This window comes from Dipodomys spectabilis, unplaced genomic scaffold, assembly GCF_019054845.1.
Source record: "Dipodomys spectabilis isolate Male_0828 unplaced genomic scaffold, ASM1905484v1 ptg000137l, whole genome shotgun sequence".
Taxonomy (NCBI): domain Eukaryota; kingdom Metazoa; phylum Chordata; class Mammalia; order Rodentia; family Heteromyidae; genus Dipodomys; species Dipodomys spectabilis.
Genome location: NW_024870814.1, coordinates 6,526,617 through 6,553,538, shown reverse-complemented (window position 1 = coordinate 6,553,538; position 26,922 = coordinate 6,526,617). Strand labels below are relative to the sequence as shown.

Genomic DNA, 26,922 nt, shown 5'->3' with positions numbered 1-26,922 from the left:
TATTTTTAAAGTGTTATCTTTAACTGCAAGGATGTTCACAAAACAACAATTAAACACTCCACAGGAAAAATCCATGTTGTCAAAATGCCCACAGAACCCAACCAAACATTGCTACTATTTTAGGGGAGAGGAAGATTGAATTCAGGGCCCTGAGCTTGCTCAGCTTGCTTGGCTTACTCATTTGGCTGGTCCTCTACCTCCTTCCTGACTTTTTGCTTGCTATTTTGGATACGGTGTGCCATGGACTTTTCAGCAGGGGCTGGTGTCCAACTTTGATCCTCCAGGTTAGCCTCTAGGGATGAGCCATAACGCCCAACTCTAAAACTTTTTGTTGTTGATGTTGGTTGTGAAGCTTGGATTCAGGGTCTGGTTGCTGTCCCTCAATTCCTTTGCTCAAGCCTAGTACTCTACCACTTTGAGCCACAGCTCCACTTCCAGTTTTCTGATAGTTGGAGATAAGAGTCTCAGGCACTTTCCTGCCAGTTCTGGCTTTGAATTGCAATCCTCAGATCTAAGCCTCGAGCATAGCTAGGGTTATAGGTGGGAGCTACCAGCGCCCAGCTTTTAAAGCCTTTTTAAATAAAGTTTAACTTGTATAATCTTATCTTGCTTTCACAGAGAGCTACCTCTTGTTGCCTTGCCATTCTTGTTTTTGTTTTGTTTTGTTTTTTCTTCTGTAGGTTGTGGAGTTTGAACTAAAAGTCTGGGCACTGTCCTTGAGACTTTTTGCGCTCAAGGCTAGCACTCTATCACTTGAACCACAGAGCCACTTCCATTTTTTGAGTGGTTAATTGGAGGTAAGAGTCTCCTGGGGACTTTTCTGCCCTGACTGGCTTCAAACTGCGATCCTCAGTACTGGGCTCACCATTCTTTTTATTTTTTTTGGTTGTTGTTGGGTGGCCTCTTTGTGCGCAAGGCTAGCACTCTACCATTTGAGCCACCAGTGCTACTCATGGCTTTTTCTGTTTATGTGGTACAGAGGAATTGACCCCAGGGCTTCATGCATGCTATGCAAGCACTACTACTGCTAAGCCATGTTCCTGGCTCTCACCGTTTTTTTTTGTTTTTTTTTTGTTTTGTTTTGGGGGGGGGGGGGTCAGTCCCAGACGCTGTTCCTCAGCTCTTTAGTTCAAGGCCATTCCTGGCTTTCTGGTGGTTTATTGGAGATAAGAGTCTCACTTTCCTGCCCGGGCTGGATTTGAACTGTGATCCTCAGATCTCAGCCTCATTAGTAACTACGATTACAGGCCTGAGCCACCTCCGCTCAGCCCTCACCATTTTTTTTTTTTTTTCCTTCTCATCGGTCATAGGGCCTGACCTCTGGGCCTGGGCACTGTCCCTCAGCTCTTCAGCTCAAGGCTAGTTCCCTACCACTTGAGCCACAGTGCCACTTCTGGCTTTTTTTCTGCTTATATGGTGCTGAGGAATCGAACCCAGGGCCTCATGCATGCTAGGCAAGCACTCTACCACTGAACTGCCTTCCCAGCACCCCTCACCATTCTTAAAAAGCCAGTAACACCTCTTCTTCAGTGCGGCCTATGGAGGTCACTGCCATCTCCTCCTGCTAGGCATCATGGCTGCCCTCAGATCTCTAGTGAAGCCCAAGATCGTCAAAAAAAGGACCAAAAAATTCATCTGCCACCAGTCAGACCCGTATGTCAAGATTAAGTGTAACCTGGGGCTGGGAAGGTGGCTCAGAGGTAAGAGTGCTTGCCTTGCATGCATGAGGACCTGGGTTCGATTCCTCAGCACCACATAAGCAGAAAAAGCTGGAAGTGGCACTGTAGCTCAAGTGGTAGAGCGCTAGCCTTGAGCTGAAGAGCTGAGGGACGGCACCCAAGAGTTCAAGCCCCACAACAAACAAAAAAAAGATGAAGCGTAACTGGCAGAAACCCAGCATTGACAGCAGAGTGCAGAGTAGATTCTAGGGTTAGATCTTGATGCCCTACATTAGTTATAGGAACAAGAAGCAAACAAAGCATAGCTGCCCAGTGGATTCCGGAAGTTCCTGGTCTACAACATCCACAAGGAGCTGGCTGCTCATGTGCAACAAGTCTTACTGCTCTGAGATGGCCCACAATGTTTCCTCCAAGAATCAAAAGCCATCCTGGAAAGAGCAACCCAGCTAGCCATCAGTCATCATTCCCAATGCCAGGCTGTGCAGTGAAGAAAATGAATAGGTTCCTCACATACACCTTGTATTTTATTTGTGCTTAAATAAGCCACTAAAACTGCAAAAGAAAAAAAAGCCAGTAATGTGTCCAGGTGGAGATGGGTTAGAAACTTACTGGATATTGTGACTTACATTTGTAATCCCAGCTATTCTAGAAGCTGAAACAAGAGGATCACAAATTTACTGCTAGACTGAACAACTTAGATCTTGTTTCTTTCTTTCTTTTTTTCCTTTTTGTCAGTTGTGGGGCTTGAACTCAGGGCCTGGGCACTGTCCCTGAGCCTCTTTGTGCTCAAGGCTTGTATTCTACCACTTGAGTCACCGCACTTTTCTGAGTAGTTTATGGGAGATAAATCTCACAGACTTTCCCAGGCTGGCTTCAAACTGTGATCCTCAGATCTCAGCCTTCTAAGTAACTAGATTACAAGCATGAGCCATCAGCACCTGGCTGATCTTATTTCTTTCTCAGAAAAAAAGGGGGGTGACAGAGGTATATAGTTCAGTGATAACAGTGATTGCCTAGTATGCCTGAAACCTACAATCCTCAGTGTCTCAAGGAAAAAATAAGCTAGGCTGGTGGCTCAGGCCTGTAGTCCTAGCTACTACTCAGAAGGCTAAGAGCTGAGGACTGTAGTTCAAAGCCAGCACTGGTAGAAAAGTGCAGGAGACGCTTATCTCCAATTAATCACCAAAAAGCTGGAAGTAGAGCTATGGCTCAAATAGTAGAGTGCTAGCCTTGAGCAAAAAAAGCTCAGGGCCCTGAGTTTAAGCCCCAGGACTGGTGTATTACCACCACCCCCCATTCTTGATTTCTACTTGTACTGCCCAATTTGGTGACCACAAACATTGTCAATATGGTTAATCTGAATTGAGATATGTAAACTACACACCAAATTTAATATAAAACAACCAGAGTGGGCACCAATAGCTAATGCATACAATCCTAATTTTCAGGAGGCTAAGATCTGATGATCCAGATTTGAGGCCAGCTCAAGCAAAAAAAGTCTGTGATACTCTTACCTCCAATTAGCCACCAAAAACCAGAACTGGAGGTATAGCTCAACAGGTAGAATACCCACTATGAGCTGAAAAACTGAGCAAGAAAGTGAGGCCATAAATTCAAGCCCTGATATTGGCACAAAAAGAACATAGTCAGGCACCAATAGCTGTCTGTAATCCTAGCTATTCAGGAGGCTGAGATCTGAGAATCTCGGTTCAACGCCAGCCCAGGCAGGAAAGCCCAGAAAACTCTTATCTCCAAAAAAACACTAGAAAACCGGAAGTGGCATGGAGGCTTAAGTCGTAGAGCACTCACCTTGAGCGGAAGAGCTCAAGGACAGTGCCCAAGCTCAGAGTTCAAGCCTGACAACTGACAAATAAATAAATAAATAAAGATATAGATATATCTTCTCTACAGAATTCTAGTCACCTTCAACCTGACCTTTTGTGTCTTGCCCTTTCACCTAGAGATGATTTGCCTTCTCTCCAAATGAGTGAGCAGGCTCCAGCTGTCCTTCAGGTTAAAGCCAAACTCATCAGCTTTTCCAAGCTTCTGTCAGAGGACACCCACCTCCTGCTGGCCATAGCAGATCACTTGTTCTTCCAAACACTCTACACTGTCCCCAGTTACAGTTTTGTTTAAAGGTTTTACTCCTCCAGGTTGAGGAAATTCTTCTCATACTTAAGACACAGTCTACAAAAAGCACTCTAGAGTTCCCCAGAGAAGTAAATTGATTTTTTCTGCATCTAATCTCCATCACAATTCCTCTTTTATAGAAACTATATATGCTTTGTCATTAACTGCATACACGTTTGACTTCTTTAAAACTCTGAAGTTAGGCCGGGTGCTGGTGGCTCATGCCCATAGCTACTCAGGAGGCTGAGATTTGAGGATCGCAGTTCAAAGCCAGCCCGAGCAGGAAAGACCACGAGACTCTTATCTCCAATAAACCACTCAGAAAACCGGAAGTGGTACTGTGGCTTTAGTGGTAGAGTGCTAGCCTTCAGCTGAAGAGCTCAGAGATAGCGTCCAGGCCCAGAGATCAGTCCCCACCATCAACAAAAACAAAAACAAAAAACAAAACTCTGAAGTTAGCTGGGTGCCAGTAGCTCATGACTATAATCCTAGCTACTCTGGAGGCTGAGATCTGAGGATCGAGGATTGAAGTCAGCTTGGGCAGAAAAGTCCCTGTGAGGCTCTTATCTCCAATAAACTATTCAAAAGAACCAGAAGTAGCACTGTGGCTCAAGTGGTAGAGTGCTAGCCTTGAGCACAAAGAGGCTCAGGGACAGTGCCCAGGGCCTGAGTTCAAGCCCAGGACCAGGGCGTGTGCCCAAAATACTCTAAAGTTAACACTGGGAGAAGCAGGAGGAGGAATTGAAGGAATAAGGAGAAGGAGCCAGAGGAGGAGGAAGGAAGAGAGAGACAGTAATAGAAGTTTAAGGAAGCCCAGTGCTGGTGGCTCATGCCTGTAAACCTAGCTACTCAGGAGGCTGAGATCTGAGGATCCCAGTGTAAAGCCAGCCTGGGCAGGAAAGTCTGTGAGACTCTTACCTCCAATCAACCACAAGAAAATCAGAAGTGGTGCTGTGGCTCAAGTGATAGAGTGCTTGCCTTGAGCTGAAAAGGTCAGGGACAGTAGCCAGGCCCAGAGTTCAACTGACAAAAAAAAGAAAGAAAGAAGAAAGAAAGAAAAAAGAAAGAAGTTAAAGGAAATAGAGTTTATCTGGGAAACAAAGAATTGCAATTCCCATCAACTAAACTAGAACACCCTTGAATAGAATACTATAAAGCAATGTGGGAGGCAAGTTTTTAAAAGTTTTTTTAAAGTCTTTTTGTGTTGTTGTTGTTAGTCATGGGGCCTGAACTCTGGGCCTGGGCACTGTCCCTCAGCTCTTCAGCTCAAGGCTAGCCTTCTACTACTTGAGCCACAGCACCGCTTCCGGCTTTTTCTGCTTATGTGGTGCTGAGGAATCAAGCCCAGGGCCTCAAGCATGAAGGCAAGCACTCTACCACTGGCCACCTTCCCAGTCCCTTGTTTTGTTTTTAAATTGGGATTTCCTCAGTAGTTTTTTTTTTTTTTTGTCGGTCGTGGGGCTTGAACTCTGGGCCTGGGCGCTGTCCCTCAGCTCTTCAGCTCAAGGCAATCGCTCTGGTGGTTTATTGGAGATAGGAGTCTCACGGTCTTTCTTGCCCGGGCTGGCTTTGAACCGCGATCCTCAGATCTCAGCCTCCTGAGTAGCTAGGATTACAGGCGTGAGCCACCAGTGCCCGGCTTTCCTCAGTAGTTTTTGAAGGCAAGTCATTGGCTGGACAGAAATAAAAAAATTTCAACCCCCTCTTGAATGGTTAGTAATTAGGGTACTCCTAGCTAAGGAATGTTGAAGGTTAGCTGATAATGACTTCAACTGTTTATCCAAGTCCTTTGGAACATTCTATGGTTTAACCTTTAAGGGCACAATGCTCCACATTTCCTGATATCACTTTAGTTAAGCTAGGCAGAGTGGTCAGTAGTTGTAGGTTAGGCCAAATAGTGGTTCATGCTTGCAATTGGGAGGCTGAGACAGAAGGATCCTCACTTTGAGGTCAACCTGGGCTAGATAATGTGATGCTGTCTCCAGAAAAAAACAACCAAGAAAGGTGTGTTTTTTGTTTGTTTTTGCCTGTACTGGCTCTTGAAGCCTAGGGCCTAGAGCATTTACTTAGCTTCTCCTAGCATCAAAGCTGGTGCTTTACACTTGAGCCTTATTTCCACTTATTTTTTTTTGCTAGTTAATTGGAGCTAAAAGTCTCTTGGATTTAGTGTTTGGAAGTGTGGCTCAGTTGGTAGAGCTAGTACTAGCCAATGAGCAAGGGCCACTAGGCATTGAGTTCAAGTCGTGGTCTTGGACCACAGGGGGAAAAAAAAAAGAAAAAGAGAAGTCTCTCAGGCTTGTTTGTTTGGACTAACTTTGAACTGCCCAATTCTCAAACTTTAGCCTCCTGAATAGCTTGGTTTTTGGTTTGTTTGCTTGCTTTTTTCATGTTTGTTTGATTTGCTAGTCCTGGAGCTTGGGCTCTGCCCCTGAGCTTCTTTTCCTCAAAGCTAGTGCACTACCACTTGAGCCACAGGTTCACGTCTGGCTTTTTCTGAGTAGTTTCCTGCCTGGGCTGGCTTTGAACTGTGATCCTCAGATCTCAGCTTCCTGAATAGTTAGAATTACAGGTATGAGCCACCAGCATCCAGCTGAATAGCTGGTTTTATAGGTATGAGCATCTGGCTAGGTATTAGTTTTACTTTTGATGACTTCATTTTTCTTTCACAGGTGGAGGCTGAGTATAGAGTAACAGACTTCCTGCACACAATAGTTTGTGTTTTGGCAGTACAGGGGTTAAACTCAGGGTCTTGAATTTGCTAGACTGGCACTCTACCACCTTCACTTTTTCTGACTTGGTTGCCCTCCCAGGTTTTCCTCTGAAAACTTATTGGACTGTTGAATTCTTCTTTTCTGCTTTTTCTTTTTTTTGTTGGTCGTGGGGCCTGAACTCTGGGCCTAGGCACTGTCCCTCAGCTCTTCAGCTCAAGATTATCGATCTACCACTAGAGCCACAGCGCCACTTCCGGCTTTTTCTGTTTATGTAGTGCTAAAGAACTGAACCCAGAGCCTCATGCATGCGAGGCAAGCACTTGACCATTGCCACCTTCCCAGCCCCTGCTTTTTCTTTTCTTACAATAACTCCTTTTGAAAAATCGTGTGTGTGTGTGTGTGTGTGTGTGTGTGTGTGTGTGTGTGTGTGTATTAATACTGGAGCTTAAACCTGGGACATTATTTTATCACTTACCTTTTTTGCTGCAGGCTGGCTAGAGAGCTCAACGTCCAGCTTTTTAGTGGTTAATTAGAAATAAGAATCTTTTCTGCTTGGGCTGGCTTTGAACCACAATCCTCAGATTTCAGCCTTCTAAGTAGCTAGTATTACAGGTGAGCCACCAGCACCCTGCTTTAGTTAATATTTTACCGCAGGTTGAATGAAGCAGATATAATAATGTGGCTGTTTTCAACTAAGCCAAAAATGAAAGATTTAAATTTAAAAATTATGATTTTATGTGAAGTATATTTTCTTTCCCTAAACAAAACAAAATCTTTATGTGTTTTATGATGCTGAAGTTCCAGCCTAGGTGTTCTCACCCATGCTAGGCCAGCACTACTACTGGATTACATTCCCCAAACACAAAAATGTTACTTATGTAAACACATAATAATCATATTGTATTTTAATAAACCAAAACATAAAAAAATTCTCAATAAAAAGTTTTGAAGTTGGAAAAAGGTTGCCTAGCATGTTCCAGACTCTGAATCTGATATCCATTGATATCCAGCACTATCAAAATTTTAGAGAGGTTTTCCTTATCATAAATTTTGAAACATAAAGGTCAAATCAAAGCATTGTTTCTAACAGCGCAAGAGGAACGGAGATCAAAAGGCTTCAGAGCTTCTGCCCTAGAATGCTCTCTTCTTATGCTGCTAGCGAACCCCAGTGGACAGTCTCAGGTATTAACAACTGCGCTCAAGACAACCTTCCCTAAGCTGGCTCTTTATGCCCTCTTCAATTACACTATCCTATTCTATTTCCCCTGCACAGGGTGCCTGAGTGTGTGTGTGTGTGCGCGCGCGCGCTGCGGCTTGAACTCAGGGCCTAGGATCTGTCCCTGAGCTCTTTCACTCAAGGCTAGGGCTCTACCTTCCGAACCACAGCTCCACTAGCAGCTTTTTGGTAACTGGAGATAGGCGTGTCAGGGACTTAACCTCCTGGCCTGGTTTGAACGGCCGATCTTCAGATCTCCGCCTCCTGAGTGGCTAGGATTACAGGCGTGAGCCCTGGAGCCCGGCTCCCCTGAAGTTTTAAACTTAGGTACGGGACAGACAGAATGAAACGATCCGCGCTCTAGATGTAAGCGAGGGATCTTCCCCCTGCAACCTCAAGTCCGCGGCCAGTCTTTCCGGGGGAAAGTCTGCCCTTTGCACCGATTCCCTTACGCGATAGAGACTTAATAGGGTCGGAGAAGGACCCAGGACGTTTCGAAGCTTGATTGACCTGAGAGGGGCCTGAGTGAGGATGCGGCTGGCAGCTCGCGCACAGAACCCTTACTCGAAGCACGCCGGCCTCTTCACCGTTCTAGAGGAAGCCTGCCCACGTCCCTTTGCGCCTGCGCGGCCACACCCTAAGCTCCTTCGCGCTCCGCCTCCTGATCAAGCTGAGGCTCCTTGGGACTTGGGCAGCACTTCACGACAGTGTCGTCGCTTTCCGGCTGGCCGCGCAGGTGCTGATGTGTCGAGGGGGCGGAGCCTAGGCTGGTGGACTTCGGTGGTGCTGCTGGCTGCGGCCGCACGGTGGTATGGCTGTGTCCCGGTCCGCGCGGGCCCCCCTCGACTCAGGTAGGATGGGGGCGGCCAGGCGGGCGCAGAGAGAGGGACGCTGGTTTCAGAGGGGCGGAGCCGGAGACACCTAGTGGGACCTAGAGAGTGGGAGTTCTGTCATGTGTGAGGTTGGGGACCGTGGAGATCCTGAGAGGGGGAAGTTTCTGGTAGTCAGATCAGAGAACCAGGTGACATTACCCCTGGGCTGTTAAGGCTGGAAGTTCTGAGATTTGGAGTGGAGGCAGACTTCAACCCTGCTCACACATGGTCTCTTCTCATTGGTTGTAGATAAAGGACAGAAAGACAAGCCTGGACAGACTTCAGGGCCCAGGCCAGGCAGCCAAATGGGAAAACTTCTGGGCTTTGAATGGAAAGATTTATCTAGCTGGCAGAGGCTAGTGACCTTGCTTAATCGACCAACGGATCCAGCAAACCTGGCTGTCTTTCGTTTTCTCTTCGGTGAGTCCCCTTTTGGGGTGGTAGCACTTGGGCTTGGGTTTGGGAAAATGACAGTCGTCTGTTTTGGGGGTACTGAGTAGACTTAGCTTCCTTGTCCATATTGCTGAAGGTATTATGGAAGATGTCTTTGTAAAGTTTAGGATCATACCTGGCTTGGTCACCTCTAGTTAGGGTTTGGTGGCCAGGAAATGCTTGGATCTGAAGCTATATGAAATCAGAAGCAGAGGAACAAGGACCCAGTTTACTTGTCATATGAAGTTACCAGGCAATTATGCCCAGGACTTCAGAGAAACACAACAAGGGTAAGGGACAATTTGGCTGTGATTCCCTAATCTAGAGCTTCCTAACACAAAGGTTACAGGCATGTGCCCTTGTACTGGCTTATAGATATATCGTGTATCATCCTCTTAGCCCATTAGTTGTTAACTGAGGGAGTTTTGCTCCCTGGACACATTAGACAATATATACAGACATTTTTAGTTGTTATAACTTGAGGGGAGGAGGAATAGTTGACTGCTAACATCTGTGCAGGCACCTGGGATGCTGCTCCTTGGTGTCTTGTGATGCACTGGCAACCATCCCAGCAAATAATTAACCAGATTGGTTAATATTACTAAACCAGAGATTGAGAAACCCTGCCTTAAGCAAGCTCCTTATTCAAATCTCACTTTTTTGTTGGGAATGCCAAGAAGGAAAAACAATGTTGGGAAGGATCCCTTGCAGCAGTTCCTATAGCTCAGTGAGATGTGTTTGTCATAAATGTTAGAACCCTGGGCTGGGAAGGTGGCTCAGTGGTAGAATGCTTGCCTTGCATGCATGAGGCCCTGGGTTCGATTCCTTAGCACCACATATGCAGAAAAAGCCGGAAATGGCTAGGACTCTACCACTTGAGCTAAGAGCTAAGGGACAGCACCCAGGTCTAGAGTTCAGCCCCCACGACCGACTAAATAAATAAATAAAAAATAATAAAATGTTAGAACCCTAACAGCTTTGTTTTTTGTTTCTGTGCTGATACCGGGGCTTGAACTCAAGAGCCTGGGCACTATACCTTAGCCTTATCACTCAACCACATCTCCACAGGGGTGTGTGTGTGTGTGTGTGTGTGTGTGTGTGTGTGTGTGTGTGTGTGTGTGTGTGTGTGTGTGTGTGCGTGTGCACTATACCTTAGCCTTATCACTCAACCACATCTCCACAGGGGTGTGTGTGTGTGTGTGTGTGTGTGTGTGTGTGTGTGTGTGTGTGTGTGTGTGTGTGTGTGTGTGTGTGTGTGTGTGTGTGTGTAGTATTTGACTTCCGGGCCTGACCGCTAAGCAAGTGATTTACCACTTGAACCATATTTCCAGTTATAGAACTCTATTTTCTTAGCATTTTGTACATTTCTCTCATTTAACTGTTTCTAAAACCCTATGAAGTGTTATAACTCACTTTTTTTTTTTTTTTTTTGATCATGGGGCTCGAACTCTGGGCTTGGGCACTGTCCTTCAGCTCTTCAGCACAAGGTGAACACTACCACTTGAGCCACAGAGTCCCCTCCAGTTTTCTGGTGGAGATAAGAGTCTCAGACTTTCCTGCCCAGACTGGCTTTGAAGTGTGGTCCTCAGATCTCAGCCTCCTGAGTAGCTAGGATTACAGGCGTGAGCCAACTGGCATTAACCCACTTTTCACAAAGCGGAATTGACTCACTGAGTTGTGAGGACTATTTGATGCGTGATTAACATACTGCCTTGGGACAATAAGCTCAGTAGATTTTGTTGAATAACTGGCAGTGCCAAAATTAGACAAGAAGTCTGGTAGTCTTGGAGCTAGTCATGCTCAATTGTGTTCTAGTGTATTCTATAACTTCTTCAGTTGAAGCATAATGTTCCCTCCCCTATTGCCTTTACAGCATTCTTGATGGTACTGGACATTCCCCAGGAGCGGGGACTCAGCTCCTTAGACCGAAAATACCTAGATGGACTGGATGTGTGCCGCTTCCCCTTGCTGGATGCTCTGCGTCCCCTGCCACTTGACTGGATGTATCTTGTCTACACTCTCATGTTTCTGGGTGAGGACAACTGTGGGAAAGATGGGAGTATTGACTGGCCTTTCAGAAACACAGAAATAAGAAGCGTGCTGGTGAATGACAAGTCTTGGGCGCCTATTTCACTTCTCCTGTGATTCAGTTTCATACTGCTCTGTGTGTCATGTGAGCTGTGATCCCATAACTTTTCTTAAAATATTAAGATAACATTCAATTTTCACTTGGTTTTACCTGTTGTAAACTCTCAATGACTTTTTAAAATCCCAGTCACAGCCTATCCCAGGAAAGTTGGGCCTGTGGTGACTCTTCTTAATCCTCTCCCCACAAATCTCAGGGGCACTGGGCATGATGCTGGGCCTGTGTTACCGGATAAGCTGTGTGTTATTCCTGCTGCCATACTGGTATGTGTTTCTCCTGGACAAGACATCATGGAACAACCATTCCTATCTGTATGGTTTGTTGGCCTTTCAGCTGACATTCATGGATGCAAACCACTACTGGTATGAATCTGGGGGTTTATGGGGAAGGGCTGGCTGGGTAAAGATGCTTATCAGAGATAGGAACCCAGTGGAGTCCTAGAAATTGTCCTTGTGGGAATATTTTAAACTATATTTTGTAAAATACAGTTACATGGTCACACTTAAGTGGATTTGGGAGGGGGAAGGGCCAGACAGCTAGGGTGATTGCAAAATGGTTCTACCCATTTACTCTTTCCATATCTCTCTAGGTGCCTTGATTTATCTACTTCCTGTAACCTCTTAGTAAGAAGACGGAAAGACTAAAGCCAGATATAGCTGTTTTCAGATACTCCAAGGGTGCTTATATGTGAGAGAGAAAGCAGATTTCTTTCTTTTTTTTTTTTTTTGTCTGTGTGAGCCCAGAGGGGCAGAGTTAGAGCCAAGAGTAGCTATTACTGTGAAATGGAGATGACATCAAGAGGAGATGGACAGACCAAGGCTGCTCAGCAGGATAGGGAGGAAATAACCCTCCCCCATCTCTGGCTTAGGTGACCACCTCTTAAGGAATGTGGGCAAAGGATTTGGAGTAGGGTGGCAGAACACATGACCTTAAGGACTTCTCATTGGTTATGAGCAAAGCAAATATGAAATGTCAGTAATATGGGTATAGGAACAACATCTCAAATACTGAATTCATTAGCAGTCATCAGTATGCATCATCGATGAATATATACAATTTCCCTTTCTGTAAAACTTTTTTTTTTTTTGTCACTTGTGGGGCTTGAACTCTGGGCCTGGGTGCTGTCCCTCAGCTCTTCAGCTCAAGGCTAGTGCTCTACCACTTGAGCCACAGCAGCACTTCCTGTTTTCTGAGTGGTTTGTTGGAGATAAGAGTCTCACATACTTTCCTGCCGGGGCTGGCTTTGAACTGAGATCCTCAGATCTCAGCCTTCTGAGTAGTTAGGATTACAGGTGTGAGCCACCTGGGACTGGCTCTGAAACTTTTTGATTCTGTTTTTTGTATGGAGGATTAAATCCAGGGCTTTTTGCATGTTAAGTGTTTAATGATAATGAGCTATATCACTATTCAGCAGACCCCACTTGTGTAAAACTTTCAACTTTTTTTTTTGTCTGCCTGGGTTTTTTTTTTTAATACATATTTTTTTATTGTAAAGATACTGTATACCTGCTTTTAAAAAAAGATAACTGTACAGAGAGGTTACACGAGTAAGGTACTGAGTACATTTCCTACCAAGCATTGTTACCTCTCCTTTGTTTTTCCCCTACCATCCCTTCCCTCCCCATTCCTTTTCGCTCTCCCCCCCTCCCCAAGTCCTGGGTCTTAAACTCAGGATTTAGGTATTGTCCCTTATCCTCTTTGTGTTCAAGTCTAGTGTTCTACCAATTGAACCACAGCACCACTTTTGGCTTTTTCTGAGTAGTTTATTGGCTGCAAGAGTCTCATGGACTTTCCTGCCTGGGCTGGCTTTGAACCACCATCCTCAGATATCAGCCATCTGAGTAGCTAGGATTATAAGCATGAGATGCTGGCACTTGGCTAACTTTCATCTCCTTTAGGATGTCCAGCTATGAGGTTTATGATGTCCAGTTGAGGTTTATGTTATTTGGAAGTACTAGAGTTTGAACTTAAGTCCTTATGCTTGCTAGGCAAGTGATATACCACTTGGGTTATGGCCTCCAACTGCTTGTTTGTTTGTTTGTCTAGAAATGGAGTGTTACTATATAGCTCAGGCTGGCCTGGACCTCTCTCTGTAGTCCGGCCGACTTTGAATTTATGATCCTCCTGTCTCAACTTCCCAAGTGTTAGGTTCATACGCATGTACCACCACACCTTACTAGCAGGCAGTTTTGACAAAATATCTCTCAGAAGTTCCATTTTAAAGACTTGAATTTAAACAAAAAATTACCTATCTCTGGGCATTGGTAGCTCATACCTGTAACCCTAGCTACTCAAGAGACTGAGATTTGAAGATCCATAGTTCAAAGCCAGCCCAGTTAGGAAAGTCCATGAGACTCTTATCTCCAATCAGCTACCAAAAAAACCTGGAAATTGGAGCTATGGTTCAAATGGTAGCCTAGCCTTGAGCCAAAAAGCTCAAAGACAGTACCCAGGCCTGAGGCCAAGCCCTTAGACAGGCAGACAGTCACACACACACACAATTAGAGCCAGGCTCTGGTGGATCACACCTATAATTCTAGCTACTCAGGAGGCTAACCCTGGAGGATCAAGGTTTGAAGCCAATCTAGGCAGGAAAGTTTGATAAACACTTATCTCCAATTAATTAGCAAAAATACTTGATAAGATATGTGGCTTAAGCGGTTGAGCAACAACAGTGAGCCAGAAAGCTGAACAAGAATGGAAAGCCTTGAGTTCAAGCCCTGGTACTGACATATATGTACACATTAAAAAAAAACAAAGCCAACAAGGAAGTTCATTGTACTATTCTCATTTTATAGATGACGAATGTCAGTCTTAGGGAAGTGAAGTATGTGCCTAAGGTCACAACAGGCAAAAAATAAGTGAGAGTGCAATGTCCTTAAAGAGTCCAGAATGTGAGGCTGGGAAGGTGGCTCAGTGGTAGAGCGCTTGCCTTGCATGCATGAGGCCCTGGGTTCGAGTCCTAGCACCACATAAGCAAAAAGAAAAAAGCCGGAAGTGGTGCTGTGGCTCAAGTGGTAGAGCACTAGCCTTGAGCTGAAGAGCTGAGGGACAGCGCCCAGGCCCAGAGTTCAGGCCCCACGACCGGACCCCCCCCCCCAAAAAAAAAAAAAAGTCCAGTGTGTGTGTGTGTGTGTGTGTGTGTGTGTGTGTGTGTGTGTGTGCGCGTGTGTGTGCGTGTGTGTGCGTGTGCGCGCGCGCGCTTGCCAGTCCAGGGGCTTGAACTCTGGGCCTGAGCACTGTCCCTGAGCTTTTGTGCTCTACCACTTAAGCCACAGCTGCACTTCTATCTTTTTGTAGCTAATTGGAGATGAGTCTCATTGACTTCCAGTGAATCTAGTGTTCTTGACTTAAAGTCTATGTTCCCCTTTCCCAATTTCTTGAAAACATGTTTTGCTTCCCTCCCTCCCCCCACAATACATCACATCAGGTGTTAGTAACTTGGCAGATAACACTTGAACTAGACACTAGCATCAGATCTATAAGTATTAGCTAATGTTGTACATTCTGCTGTGGAATTATTTGAATTTTTCTAATTTCTTAATTTTTTTTTTTTTTTTTTGTGAAGTTGAGGATCAAATTGAGGTCTTTAGCTGGGCACCAGTGGCTCACACCAGTAATCCTAGATACTCAGGAGGCTGAGATCTGAGTATCACAGTTCAAAGCTATCCTGGGCAGAAAAGTCTGTGAGACTCATCTCCAATAAACTACTCAGAAAAAGCCAGAAGTGGTGCTGTGGCTCAAGTGGTAGAGCACTAGCCTTGAGCACAAAGAGGCTTATGGACAGCATCCAGGCCCAGAATTCAAGCCCCGACCAGCAAAGAAAAAAACATGAGGGCTTTGCAAATGGCTAGGGCAAGTACTATATAACTAAGTCTAAGTTCCACCCTAGGATTTTTAACATAATTCACTGAGCTGGTTGCTGGCAGCTGGTAGCTTATGCCTGTAATCCTTGTTACCAGGAGGTTGAAGTCTAAGGATCTCAGTTAAAAGCCAGCTAGAGCAGACAAATCCTAAGATTTTTTTCTCCCAATTAACTAACAGAGAAGCTGAAAGTGGAAGTGTGGTTCAAGTGGTAGAGTGCCAGCCTTGAGTGAAACAATGTAAGCAAGAGTGTTAGGTCCTAAGTTCAAGCCTTATTACCAGCAAAAAAAAAAAATGTCAATACATTGTATAGCTAGGAATGGTGGCTCAGTGCCTGTAATCTTACCCTAGAGGTAGAAACAGGAGGATTGAGAATTTGAAGCCAGCCTGGGCTACCTAGCAAAAGCCTATCTCAAAAAACAAAACAAAAGAATAAATGATAATACACTAAACATGTATATGAACATGTATGTATATTTACTTAAATCTTTAGCTTTTCAGAAATTCCCCAAATTTATTCTCTAGGCATATTCTAGACTTTGATCCTTTGGTTCCTGAGTTGACTTCACTAGGACAAACTCAATTGTGAGCTAATAATACACATTGAACCTTTTGTTATAATTTAATAGTCTCTGATATGGTTAAACATAATTTCATGATGGTGTAAGAGCATACCTGTACAGCTGTTACGTTATTCACTTGATATAATCAATAAATTACATGATAAAATAAGCTTTGTGTTACATCATCTTACCCATCAGTAGACTAATGCAAGTGCTCTGAGTACATTTAATGTGGCCTGCCAAACTAGGATATTTAGCAGGTTATGTATATTAGAGACATTTTCAACTTACGATTGGTTTACTAAGGTATAACCTTGCCAGGCACTGGTGGCTCAACCTGTAATCCTAGCTATTCAGGAAGCTGAGATCTGAGGAGTGCTGTTCAAAGCTAGCTCAGGCAGGAAAGACCATGAGACTTATCTTCAACTAACCCACAGTAAACCAAAAGTGGAGCTGTGACTCAAAGTGGTAAAGCACTTGTCTTGAGCAAAAGAGCTCAGGGGCAGTGCCTAGGCCCTGAGTTCAAGTCCTATGGCTGACAAAAACAAAAAACCTCATGAAACATAAAAGTCCATTTTAGGTTAGGAACATTTATATTAGGAATATTTCTTTTTATGACTTGATTACTATTAGAATTTGTTCTTATATTTCCAAAAGTTTCATAGTAGCCCAGAGGATCAGAGAGGACACAAGAGATTACTGAGGTAGATTTGCCATAATTAAAAGGAAAAGTAGATATGTAACTAGACTAAGAAACCCTCCTCTGTGTTTTACCCCTTTTGGTATAGGTCTGTGGATGGCCTGCTGAATTCCCGTAAGAGGAATGCCCATGTGCCCCTTTGGAACTATGCGGTACTGCGTGGCCAGGTATGGGATTTGAAGACAGCCATCCCATTGCCAAAAATTCACTTCTGTGCTTCATGACTTCTTCCTTGGTGCTTAGTGTTGTGCCTGGCATAGGTAGAATGTAAATAAGTGTTGGATGACTGAATATTTGAGATGAATAGAGGCATGTATCTCTTCTGCCTTGGGCCCTAGACTAGATCAGAACCTACTTAATTCTTGACTGTTTGTAGAAAACATAGTTCCTTCCTTTTTGTTTGAACATTTGTGTTGCATATTGTGTCTGCAGATCTTCATTGTGTATTTCATTGCGGGTGTGAAAAAGCTGGATGCAGACTGGGTTGAAGGTTATTCCATGGAACACTTGTCCCGGCACTGGCTCTTCAGTCCCTTCAAGTGAGTAGAAGGCAGGGTTGAAGCCTTGTTAGGCATGGATAGAGTAAGAGACTCGTGTTCTTCAGGACCGCAGTAATGGCTGCTCCCTGAGTTTGCCTCACACCTTCCCCTGTCCACTCATCTCCCTTTAGAGCCAAAGACAGTCAGTGACATTAAAGAATTGAAGCCTAAAGCCAGGCGCTGGTGGCTCACGCCTGTAATCCTAGCTACTCAGGAGGCTGAGATCTGAGGATCGCGGTTCAAAGCCAGCCCGGGCAGGAGAGACCGTGAGACTCCTATCTCCAATAAACCACCAGAAAACCAGAAGTGGGGCTGTAGCTCAAGTGGTAGAGCGCTCGCCTTGAGCTGAAGAGCTGAGGGACAGCGCCCAGGCCCAGAGTTCAAGCCCCACGACCGACAAAAAAAAAAAAAGAATTGAAGCCTAGCTGAAGACTTAAGGCATACAGCAGGGATGGGCAAGAAGGGCAAGATAAATAAAGAAGGGGCCAGAACTAGTACCCCCAGCACTTGCATTGGGGATTGCTTTTGTCCTTAAGAGCTAAGAGCTCCTTAGCAAGTGTATTGAGGATGGACAGCTATAGTTCTTGCTCTGTCAAAACCATCACCAACTCTAAAGCAAAGGTTTACCTCTGATTTTCTTTCTTCCTCTCATTTTATTTTGGTTGCTTTTTCTTTCTGTATTATGTTCTACTCCCTACATTAGACAGGCATCCACTGTTTAAAAGTTTCTTGTCATTCATACCTTCTGAGGAACGTGGTTCCCACAATACACACACTTCCCAATTTATTTGATCCTAGGAGATCTGTTCTTGCTCAGTACATACAGTATTTTGGGGCAGGGAGACACCTGAAAATGTAAAGGGCTTGAGAAATTCACTGTAGAGTATTTTTGTGGGTGGTTAGATATGTAGGCACTATCTACCTCAATGGTAGGGTGATCCTTTTCAAGGACAGGATACCAGATGCAGATGTACATTGTTCTGTTATGTGCTGGGATTGCTGGATTCCCCAGTGAGCTGGAGGTGGACATTTGTCTGTCTCTGCAGATTGGTGTTGTCCGAGGAACTGACTAGCCTGCTGGTGGTACATTGGTGTGGATTGCTTCTTGATCTCTCAGCTGGTTTCCTGCTCTTCTTTGATGTCTCAAGATCTATTGGCTTCTTCTTCGTATCCTACTTCCACTGCATGAATTCTCAACTCTTCAGCATTGGTCAGTACCTGTAGCTTGGCAGGAAACCTACACACAGGTTTGTCAAGGGGACTGGTGAGAGGCAGTGTCTGCAAGTGGAGATAGTGAATACAGAAACTTAATTAGGAGGATTAAGAGGATTGGGCTTTCTGGGCTCAGTATGTTACATAATGAGAAAGAATAAATGTCCTATACTTAAGACCTTCTTTTCCCTCCAATCCTGGAGCTTGAACTGGGTCTGAGCTCCTTTTGCTTAAGGTTAGCACTCTACCACTGGACCTACAGAGCTACTTCCAGCTTGTTCTGTGATTAATTGGTGGTAAGAGTCACAGATTTTCCTGCCCAGGTTGGCTTTCAACTACAGTCCTCAAATCTCAGCCTCTTGAGTAGCTAGGATTACAGGCATGAGCCACAGGTGCCCAGCTCATACAAAACATTTTTACATTGGCTCTTAAAAGTGTCTTTATGATGACAAGATACAATGTTCTTATAGAATTTAGCATGGGGATAAGATGACTATTGTAGGCCTAAATTCGGTAAAGATATGACTCCATTGTCCAATCCCCCAAAGACACTGACAGTTTCTTGAAGTAAACATTTTGATTACTTCATTTCATTTGAGTCAAGCTTTTCTTTCTTTCTTTTTTTTTTTGGGGGGGTCCAGTCGTGAGCCTGAACTCTGGGCCTGGGCACTGTCCCTCAGCTCTTCAGCTCAAGGCTAGTGCTCTACCACTTGAGCCACAGCGCCACTTCTGGCTTTTTTCTTTTTGCTTATGTGGTGCTGAAGAATCGAACCCAGGGCCTCAGGCATGCAAGGCAAGCGCTCTACCACTGAGCCACCTTCCCAGCCCCACAAGTTTTTCTTAATATCATCTCTATGCTAGGCAGCAAAAGGTACATGGAAACTGCTGCCTCATCAATCCATTTGAACTTGGAGCTTGAATTTAGGACCTGGGAGCTGTTCCTGAGCTTCTGCTTAAGGCTAGCACTCTACCACTTTAGTCACAGTGCCACTTCTGGTCTTTTCTGAGTAGTTTATTGGAGGTGAGAGTCTCATGAACTTTCCTGCCCAGACTGATCTTGAACTGTGATTCTTAGATCTTAGCCTCCTGAGTAGCTAGGATTACAGGTATGAGCCACCAGCTAAGAACTATTTTTAAGTGGACTATCTGGGAGATGCTTCTTAAGGGAAGGTGGTTCAGGGAGTCCAAACAGAGTCCTAAAGTATTTCCTTCTTGCTTTCTTAGGTATGTTCCCCTATGTCATGCTGGTCAGCAGTCCTCTCTTCTGCTCCCCTGAGTGGCCTCGGAAGCTGATATCCCACTGCCCGAAAAGCCTACAGGAACTGTTGCCCCTCAAGGCTGCCCCTCAACCCAGTGCTTCTTGTGTATATAAGAGGAGCCGGACCAAAAGTGGCCAGAAGCCAGGACTGCGCCATCAGCTGGGGACAGCCTTTACCCTGCTCTACCTTCTTGAGCAGCTGTTCCTGCCCTATTCCCATTTCCTTACCCAGGTTTGTAAGACCTCCAGGTATATAGCAGAGGGTGCGCTTGGAAAGCAGTGGAGGTGACAGTAGTTGAGAAGGAAAGGGGCTGGACCTCAGCTGAGCTGACTTCCCCTCTGCTTTGCCTTCCCAGGGTTATAACAACTGGACAAACGGGCTGTATGGCTATTCCTGGGACATGATGGTACATTCCCGCTCCCACCAGCATGTGAAGATCACCTACCGTGATGGCCTTACTGGCGAGCAGGGCTACCTTAACCCTGGGGTGAGATGTCTGATGCTGACAGCTGACTGTTCTTTGCAGCCCCTTTGAGTTTTGGGGCCGATTTGATCCTATATACGTAAGCAAATATGGGTCCCTGCTTTTTCTCAAAAGTCAGAATGAACTTTTTTTTTCTGGGGGGGTCTAGTCATGGGGCCTGAACTCTGGGCCTGGGCGCTGTCCCTCAGCTCTTCAGCTTAAGGCTAGCGCTCTACCACTTTAGCCACAGCTCCACTTCCGGCTTTTTTCTTTTTGCTTATGTGGTGCTGAGGAATCGAACTCAGGGCCTCAGACATGCAAGGCAAGTGCTCTACCACTGAGCCACCTTCCCAGCCCCCAGAATGAACTTTTTTTGTGTGTGCCAGTCCTGGGACTTGAACTCAAGGCCTGGGCACTGTCTCTGAGCTTCTTTTGCTCAAAGCTAGCACTGTACCGCTTGAGCCACACCGCCACTTCTGGCTTTTTTTCTGTTTATGTGGCACTGAGGAATCAAACCCAGAGCTTTGTGCATGCTAGGCAAACACTCTACCACTAAACCACATTCCTACCCCCCCTTTTTTTTTAAATGTGGGGAGAGATTGGACAATGATTGCCACTTGTTTAGACAACTTTGATATAGGAAAGGTAGGTATCAGTAACCTAGTAATGAAAAATTCATTCCCAAAGATAAGTTCCTTTTTTTTTTGGGGGGGGGCCAAAATAAACAGCAGATGGAGATCTGTTTGTGCCATTGGCAGTGCATGCTCTGTCTGGGAGGTTGATAATGTTGAAGTGGGACTAATGGAGGGGTTTGGGACAGGTATTTACACAGAGCCGGCGATGGAAGGATCACGCAGACATGCTGAAGCAATATGCCACTTGCCTGAGCCTCCTGCTTCCCAAGTACAATGTCACTGAGCCCCAGATCTACTTTGATATTTGGGTCTCCATCAATGACCGCTTCCAGCAGAGGTGGGCAAGGGTAGCAGAGAAGGGGAAAAAAAATGAAGCACAGCCTCTCTTTACCCAGATGAATGGCTCTGTTCCCTGTGTTGTCTTGCATGTTGGGGTTGTTATGGTCATAGGCATTGCTGGTCACTTCCAGCAGGGGGCACTATCATCCTGGAGAAAAGCAAACTGACTTGTGCTTTTCAACAGTTAACACAATGCCTTCTCTCCAGGTGGCCACTAACCCCCATTCTTTCTAGTGCTCCAGGATCTCTTTCCCCTTCTCTCTGCCATGGACTTGCAATAACCAGCTGACACCAGATCGTTTCTTCTGTTTGGAAATCCTGTTTCCCCTTCATGGGTACAATGATAAAAGGAACAAAACCAGTTCTGGTGGGTTGGGTGGCCATGGCCACCTTGGAACATGATTTTCTTCCCTAAGGCTTTTTGACCCTCGTGTGGACATTGTGCAGGCCTTCTGGTCCCCCTTTCAGCGCACGCCTTGGGTGCAACCACTCTTGATGGACCTGTCTCCCTGGAGAACCAAGTTACAGGAAATTAAGAGCAGCCTGGACAACCACACCGAAGTAGTCTTCATTGCAGATTTCCCTGGTATGGAGCAAAATGAGGAGAGACTGTGCTCTTTCCTTGGCTTCGTTGGCTAGCAACATTGCATAAGATGGAGTGGTTCCAGAGGTGGGTGGGTTTCAGAGGTGATGGTGTTGAAGGTATGATGTATCTCTTCTGGCTGGGAGTGAGTTTACTCAACAGTGGGATGGGATGTTCATTTCTATGGTCCCCGGCAGGGCTGCACTTGGAGAATTTTGTGAGTGAAGATCTTGGCAACACTAGCATCCAGCTGCTGCAGGGGGAGGTAACTGTGGAATTGGTGGCAGAACAGAAGAATCAGACTCTTCATGAGGGAGAAAAAATGCAGGTATTTCACTGTTATTTCTCAGGAGGCTGAGATAGGAGGATCATGCTTTGAAGCCAGTTTGAGCAAAACAGTCCATGAAACTTTTTTTTTGCTCGGTTGTGGGGCTTGAACTCTGGGCTTGGGCGCTGTCCCTGCTTAAAGTTCAGCTCAAAGTGAGCGCTCTACCTCTTGAGCCACAGTGCCACTTCCGGTTTTCTAGTGGTTTATTGGAGATGAAGAGTCTCACGGACTTTCCTGCCTGGGCTGGCTTTGAACTGTGATTCTCAGATCTCAGCCTCCTCAGTAGCTAGGATTACGGGTGTGAGCCACCGGTGCCTAGCCATGAAACTCTTTAATTAGCCACCAGAAAACTGGAAGTGGCTCTGTGGCTCAAAGTGTTCATAGAACACTATAGTCTTGAATGCCAAAGCTCAAGGACAAGCACCCATGCCCTGAGTTCTAGCCTTATTATATAATCACCAACAAAAAAAAGCTGCAGTAGAGATGTGACTAAGGTGGTAGAGTATCAGCCTTGAGTGAAAAAAGCCAAGAGCATGAGACCCTGAGTGCAAGCCCTAGTAACAATCAGAAGAAAAAAAGCCAGGTGCCGGTGGCTCACACCTGTAATCCTAGCTACTGAGGAGGCTGAGATCTGAGGATCACGATTCAAAGCCAGCCTGGACAGGAAAGTCCATGAGACTCTTATTTCCAATAAACCACCAGAAAACTGGAAGTGGCGCTCAAGTGGTAGAGTTTTCGCCTTGAGCTGAAGAGCTGAGGGACAATGCCCAGGCCCAGAATTCTCAAGCCCTATTACTGACAAAAACAAAAAACAAAACAAACAAACCCAAAGAACTCCACCAGTGGTAAAAAGTTTATATGAGTAGGGATCATATTATAGACCAATACCGTGGAATTTCAAAAAGTAATTTCTGCTGGGTGGAGTGGTATACCACAAAAACAGACAAGGAAAAGGGCTTCAGTTAGGGATGTAGCTCAGAGGTTGAATACACAAACACACACCCCTTGCTTTGGGGATTTTACATAAAATTTCAAAGGTCAGTTTCTTCAGACTCCAAAACACAATGAGGAAAAAACATGGAAGGAAAACGAGTAGGGAGGCTGGCCAGGGAAAAGCTAGAGTGAAATATATCCATTTCCTCCCCTTTCTCAGTTGCCTGCTGGAGAATACCATAAGGTGTATACAATATCACCTAGTCCTTCCTGCTACATGTATGTCTATGTCAATACTACAGAGGTCGCACTGGAGCAGGACCTGGCCTATCTGCAAGAATTAAAGGAGAAAGTAGAAAATGGAACTGGTGAGTATACGAAAGTTGAGATAGCCCTTGGTCTATCAAATGAAGATATTGCCAATGAAGAATGGACTTGATAGAAGGGCCTTCTAAGGGAGTGATTATCTCAGTGATTCTTTTGCTGTCTTCTGGGCAGAAACAGGACCTCTACCTCCAGAGCTGCAGCCTCTGTTGGAAGGGGAAATAAAAGGAGGCCCTGAGCCAACACCTCTGGTTCAGACCTTTCTTAGACACCAACAAAGGCTCCAGGAGATTGAACGTCGGCGAAATACCCCTTTCTATGAGAGACTCTTGCGTTTCTTGCTGCGAAAGCTGTATGTGTTTCGACGCAGGTCAGTTTCACCCACAGCACTTATCATTTCTGCCAGATTGGTAACTTTTTGCTAGTGAAGTTAACACTAGATACTCTACCCCAGGAAAGGACAGTCTAGCTCTAGATCTTTCCCCTTGAACTTCTCTCCCTGATTCAGTGTAAGTGGCTGGTGACTGACGACCCACTATTCTACTTCACCTTCCCTTTAATTTATTCCTGCCCTACCCTCGTATCTACCAGACTGCACAAACATATCCCAGCTGGGATATGGAAAGGTCACTGAGGGTGACATTTCATACTGGGGAGGGGGGCGATCTAGGGACCATGTGCCTCCAAGGTTTTTTTTTTTTTGTTTTTTTTTTTGTCGTGCTACTTGAACTCTGGGGCCTGGGCACTGTCACTCAGCTCTTCAGCTCAAGCCAAGTGCTCTATCACTTGAGCCACAGCGCCATTTCCGGTATTCTGATGGTTTATTGGAGATAAAGTTTCATGGCTTTTCCTGCCTGGGCTGGTTTTGAACTGTGATCCTCAGATCTCAGCCTCCTGAGTAGCTAGAATTACAGGCATGAGCCACCAGTGCCTGGCCTCTTAAGGATTTTACTAGAACTAAGTTGAAAGTTTAGACTGGCCAAACTTTTTTAAATGACTTTTTCTTGTTTTTCAGCTTCCTGATGACTCGAATTTCACTTCGAAATCTGCTCCTAGGCCGTCCTTCCCTAGAGCAGCTGGCCCGAGAGGTGACATATGCAAACTTGCGACCCTTTGAGCCAGTCACAGAATCAAGTCCTTCAAGTGGAGATTATTCAAATCTTGATATTCCTGAGCCAGATCCTGAACATAACCACCCAGATTTATAAAGGGGCCCAGATATTTAGTGCAGATGTAGAAACAGCCAGCCACAGGCCTATTATTTGTGCAATGGACATGTATTTTGAGAGTTATTTTTAATGCTTTTTTTCCTTCAAAGCTCTTTGATAGCTTGTAAGAGCTAAGGAAATAAAGCAATTTTTTTTTTTTTTTTTGGTGGGGAGGAGGGGTTGTACTAGGTTTTAAATTCCGGGCCTTAAGCTTGCTAGGCAGTCAGGCACTCTACCATTTGAGCCTCAACCCCAACCATTTTTGCTTTATTTTTCTGATAGGTTCTCATGTTTGTTTATATCCAAGCCAGCTTGAATATAAAGTTGCTAGGTTACAGGCACGTGCCACCATTGCCCAGCTTTTATTGAGATGAAGTGTAATTTTTTTGCCTGGGCTGGGGTGTACCAGTTCACTTGATCTCTGGTTCCTCCTGAGTAGTTGGGATTACAGAGAGCCTGGCTAAAGATTTTAAAATCCAGGACTAAGGGGCCATGAAGTTAAAAGCAATGTGGAATGTCCTCTTAGAATTAAAAGAAAGGAGTGGGTGCTGGTGGCTCATGCCTGTAATCTTAGCTACTCAGGAGGTTGAGGTAGGAGGATTGTGATTCAAAGCCAGCCCAGGCCAGAAAGTCCCTGAGACTCATCTCCAATTAACCACCAGAAAACCGTAAGTGGTGCTATTGCTGGTGGTAGAGCGGTGGCCTTGAGCTGAAGAGCTCAGGGACAACACTCAGGCTGAGTTCAAGCCCTATAACTGACCAAAAATAAATAAATAAAAAGGCTAAGAAATAAATCCTCAGTAACATTAGCCCCATTGCACTGCTGAGGAACAGACTAAATGGGTAAAATAATGTACCCAGACAATCCAGCTGGGCTTAATGGCTTGAACCTTTAAGTCTGTTTAGCTTACCCTACTGCTTGTAATTTTCAGATAACTGAAACCAAAGATTATATATATATATATATATATATATATATATATATATATATATATATATATATATATATGTTTTGTTTTGTTTTTTTGCTAGTCAGGTCTTGAACTCGACCTAGGCACTGTCACTGAGCTTCTTTTGCTCAAAGCTAGCACTCTACCACTAAAGCCACAGTGCCACTTTTGGTTTTCTGTTTATGTGGTACTGAAGAATCAAACCCAAGGCTTCATTAAGCACTCTACCACTAAGCCACATTCCCAGCTCTAAGGTAATGTTATCTTAATACAGAGAAATCTAGGTGATTGGATAGATCAGTATATTGGGTTGTTTTTGCTTGGTTGTGGGGCTTGAACTCTAGGCCTGGGCATCGTCCCTGAGCTCTTCAGCTCAAGGCTAGCACTCTTGAGCCACAGTGCTACTTCCGGCCTTTTATGTAGTGCTGAGGAATCGAACCCAGGGCCTCATGCATGCAAAGCAAGCACTCTACTGCTGAGCCACCTTCCTAGCCCCTAGATCTGTATTTTGACCAAGCCATGTCTGTGACAGCAACCTTGACTTTTTATCTTGCATTTTCTTTTTATATACTGGTACTGAGGCCTTGGCTTTTGTGATCAGCATTTTGTAACCAGCATTTTGTGCTGGTTAAATGGAGATTAGAGGACTTTTCTGCCTGGGCTCAGAACCACAATCCTCAGACCTTAGTCTCTTTAGTAGCATGGATTGTAGGTGTAACCCACCAGTTCCTAGCTCCATTTACCTAACACTGAATCAACCTTCCATATATACTTTTTCCATCTTTACCACTTGGATCCTTTTAGTTTTCATTCATACTGGGATCTAGTCAGAGGTACACCGTAACAGGACCATGTTTATTAGTACAGGCTGGGACTATGAAAACTTAATCCAAAGCATTGTGTGGACTATTGATGGCCATGCCACATAGGGTACCCTGAATTACATGGGTTTTGAAGCCTTTCTGCTTTATGGTAAAAGCGTACACCTTAGTCTTCCAAGCTAACAGAAGCACATCTTCCATTTGGGAACTCATGCTGGATACTAAGGTTTGACTCAGGGCCTTGCACCCTCACATTTTTTTTCACTCATGGCCACATACATCCCTACTTAAGGCTGTTTGCTTATTTGGAGGTTGGGTCTTTAGGTTTGTCTGCCCAGGTTGGCTTCATCCCAAGTAAGATTACGGGCCTGAGCCACCTGGTGCCCCACGGCACCTTTCTTTATACTAGGGTTTGGAATGCAGCACTGAGTGCGTGACTTTTCCTTTGTTAGTATACTAACCACCTTCCACCTACACACCAACTTTTCCCAAGAAAAGGGGGTCTAGACTAGCAAACAGTAGGCCTAACCTCATCTTAAATTTAAGATGCATTCACCCAATCCTTATTACCATTGCTTGGCCAACATGGTTATTCTGTGGAGCCCAGATTGACATTCTCCTGCATCAACAAGCATATGCTACCCATTAATTTGTAGATCCCTTCAAACTTTTCATTACAAAATTTTCAAAACCTTTTGTAACCCTCCATAGAACTAACATTAGGCAGGTTAACAAAGGCACCGATAACATGCCTGCAATCCTGGCTATTCAGGAGACTACAGTCTGAGGACAAAGATTTGAAACTAGCCTTGGCAAGTTTGTAAGGCTATTATCTTCAGTTAACCATCAAAAAGCTGGAAGTGGAGTAGCAGCTTAGTGATGAGTGCTAACCTTGAGCAAAAAAAAAAGAAAAAAGAAAAAAAATCACAAGGTCCTGAGTTCAATCTTCAAGACAGTCACAAAAAGTTGAGCTACCTGATACCACTTGGCATCATACTGCCAGAAACATGCCAAA

At 44.9% G+C, this 26,922-nt stretch overlaps 1 protein-coding gene and 1 pseudogene across 1 annotated transcript; both read left to right on the top strand.

Moving 5' to 3' along the window:
- The first annotated feature begins 1,532 nt into the window (after window positions 1-1,532).
- LOC122116909 lies at window positions 1,533-2,180 on the top strand (annotated as a pseudogene).
- A 6,327-nt stretch (window positions 2,181-8,507) lies between these two features.
- Ggcx (gamma-glutamyl carboxylase) lies at window positions 8,508-25,090 on the top strand. Its single transcript, XM_042690460.1, has 15 exons — window positions 8,508-8,587; window positions 8,858-9,028; window positions 10,914-11,072; window positions 11,383-11,548; window positions 16,402-16,480; window positions 16,746-16,852; window positions 17,899-18,062; window positions 19,289-19,554; window positions 19,679-19,810; window positions 20,607-20,758; window positions 21,177-21,346; window positions 21,541-21,671; window positions 22,825-22,972; window positions 23,103-23,298; window positions 23,944-25,090. Exons 1-15 carry the CDS (start codon window positions 8,548-8,550, stop codon window positions 24,134-24,136), a joined length of 2,274 nt encoding a protein of 757 aa, XP_042546394.1. The 5' UTR covers window positions 8,508-8,547; the 3' UTR covers window positions 24,137-25,090.
- The last annotated feature ends 1,832 nt before the right edge of the window (window positions 25,091-26,922 follow it).

Bases quoted from the DNA above. Each gene is read 5' to 3' on its own strand.
- Ggcx (XM_042690460.1), top strand. From the start codon at position 8,548: ATGGCTGTGTCCCGGTCCGCGCGGGCCCCCCTCGACTCAG. The intron at 8,588-8,857 runs GTAGGATGGGGG...CATTGGTTGTAG, and splicing joins GCGGGCCCCCCTCGACTCAG to ATAAAGGACAGAAAGACAAG. The intron at 9,029-10,913 runs GTGAGTCCCCTT...TTGCCTTTACAG, and splicing joins TGTCTTTCGTTTTCTCTTCG to CATTCTTGATGGTACTGGAC.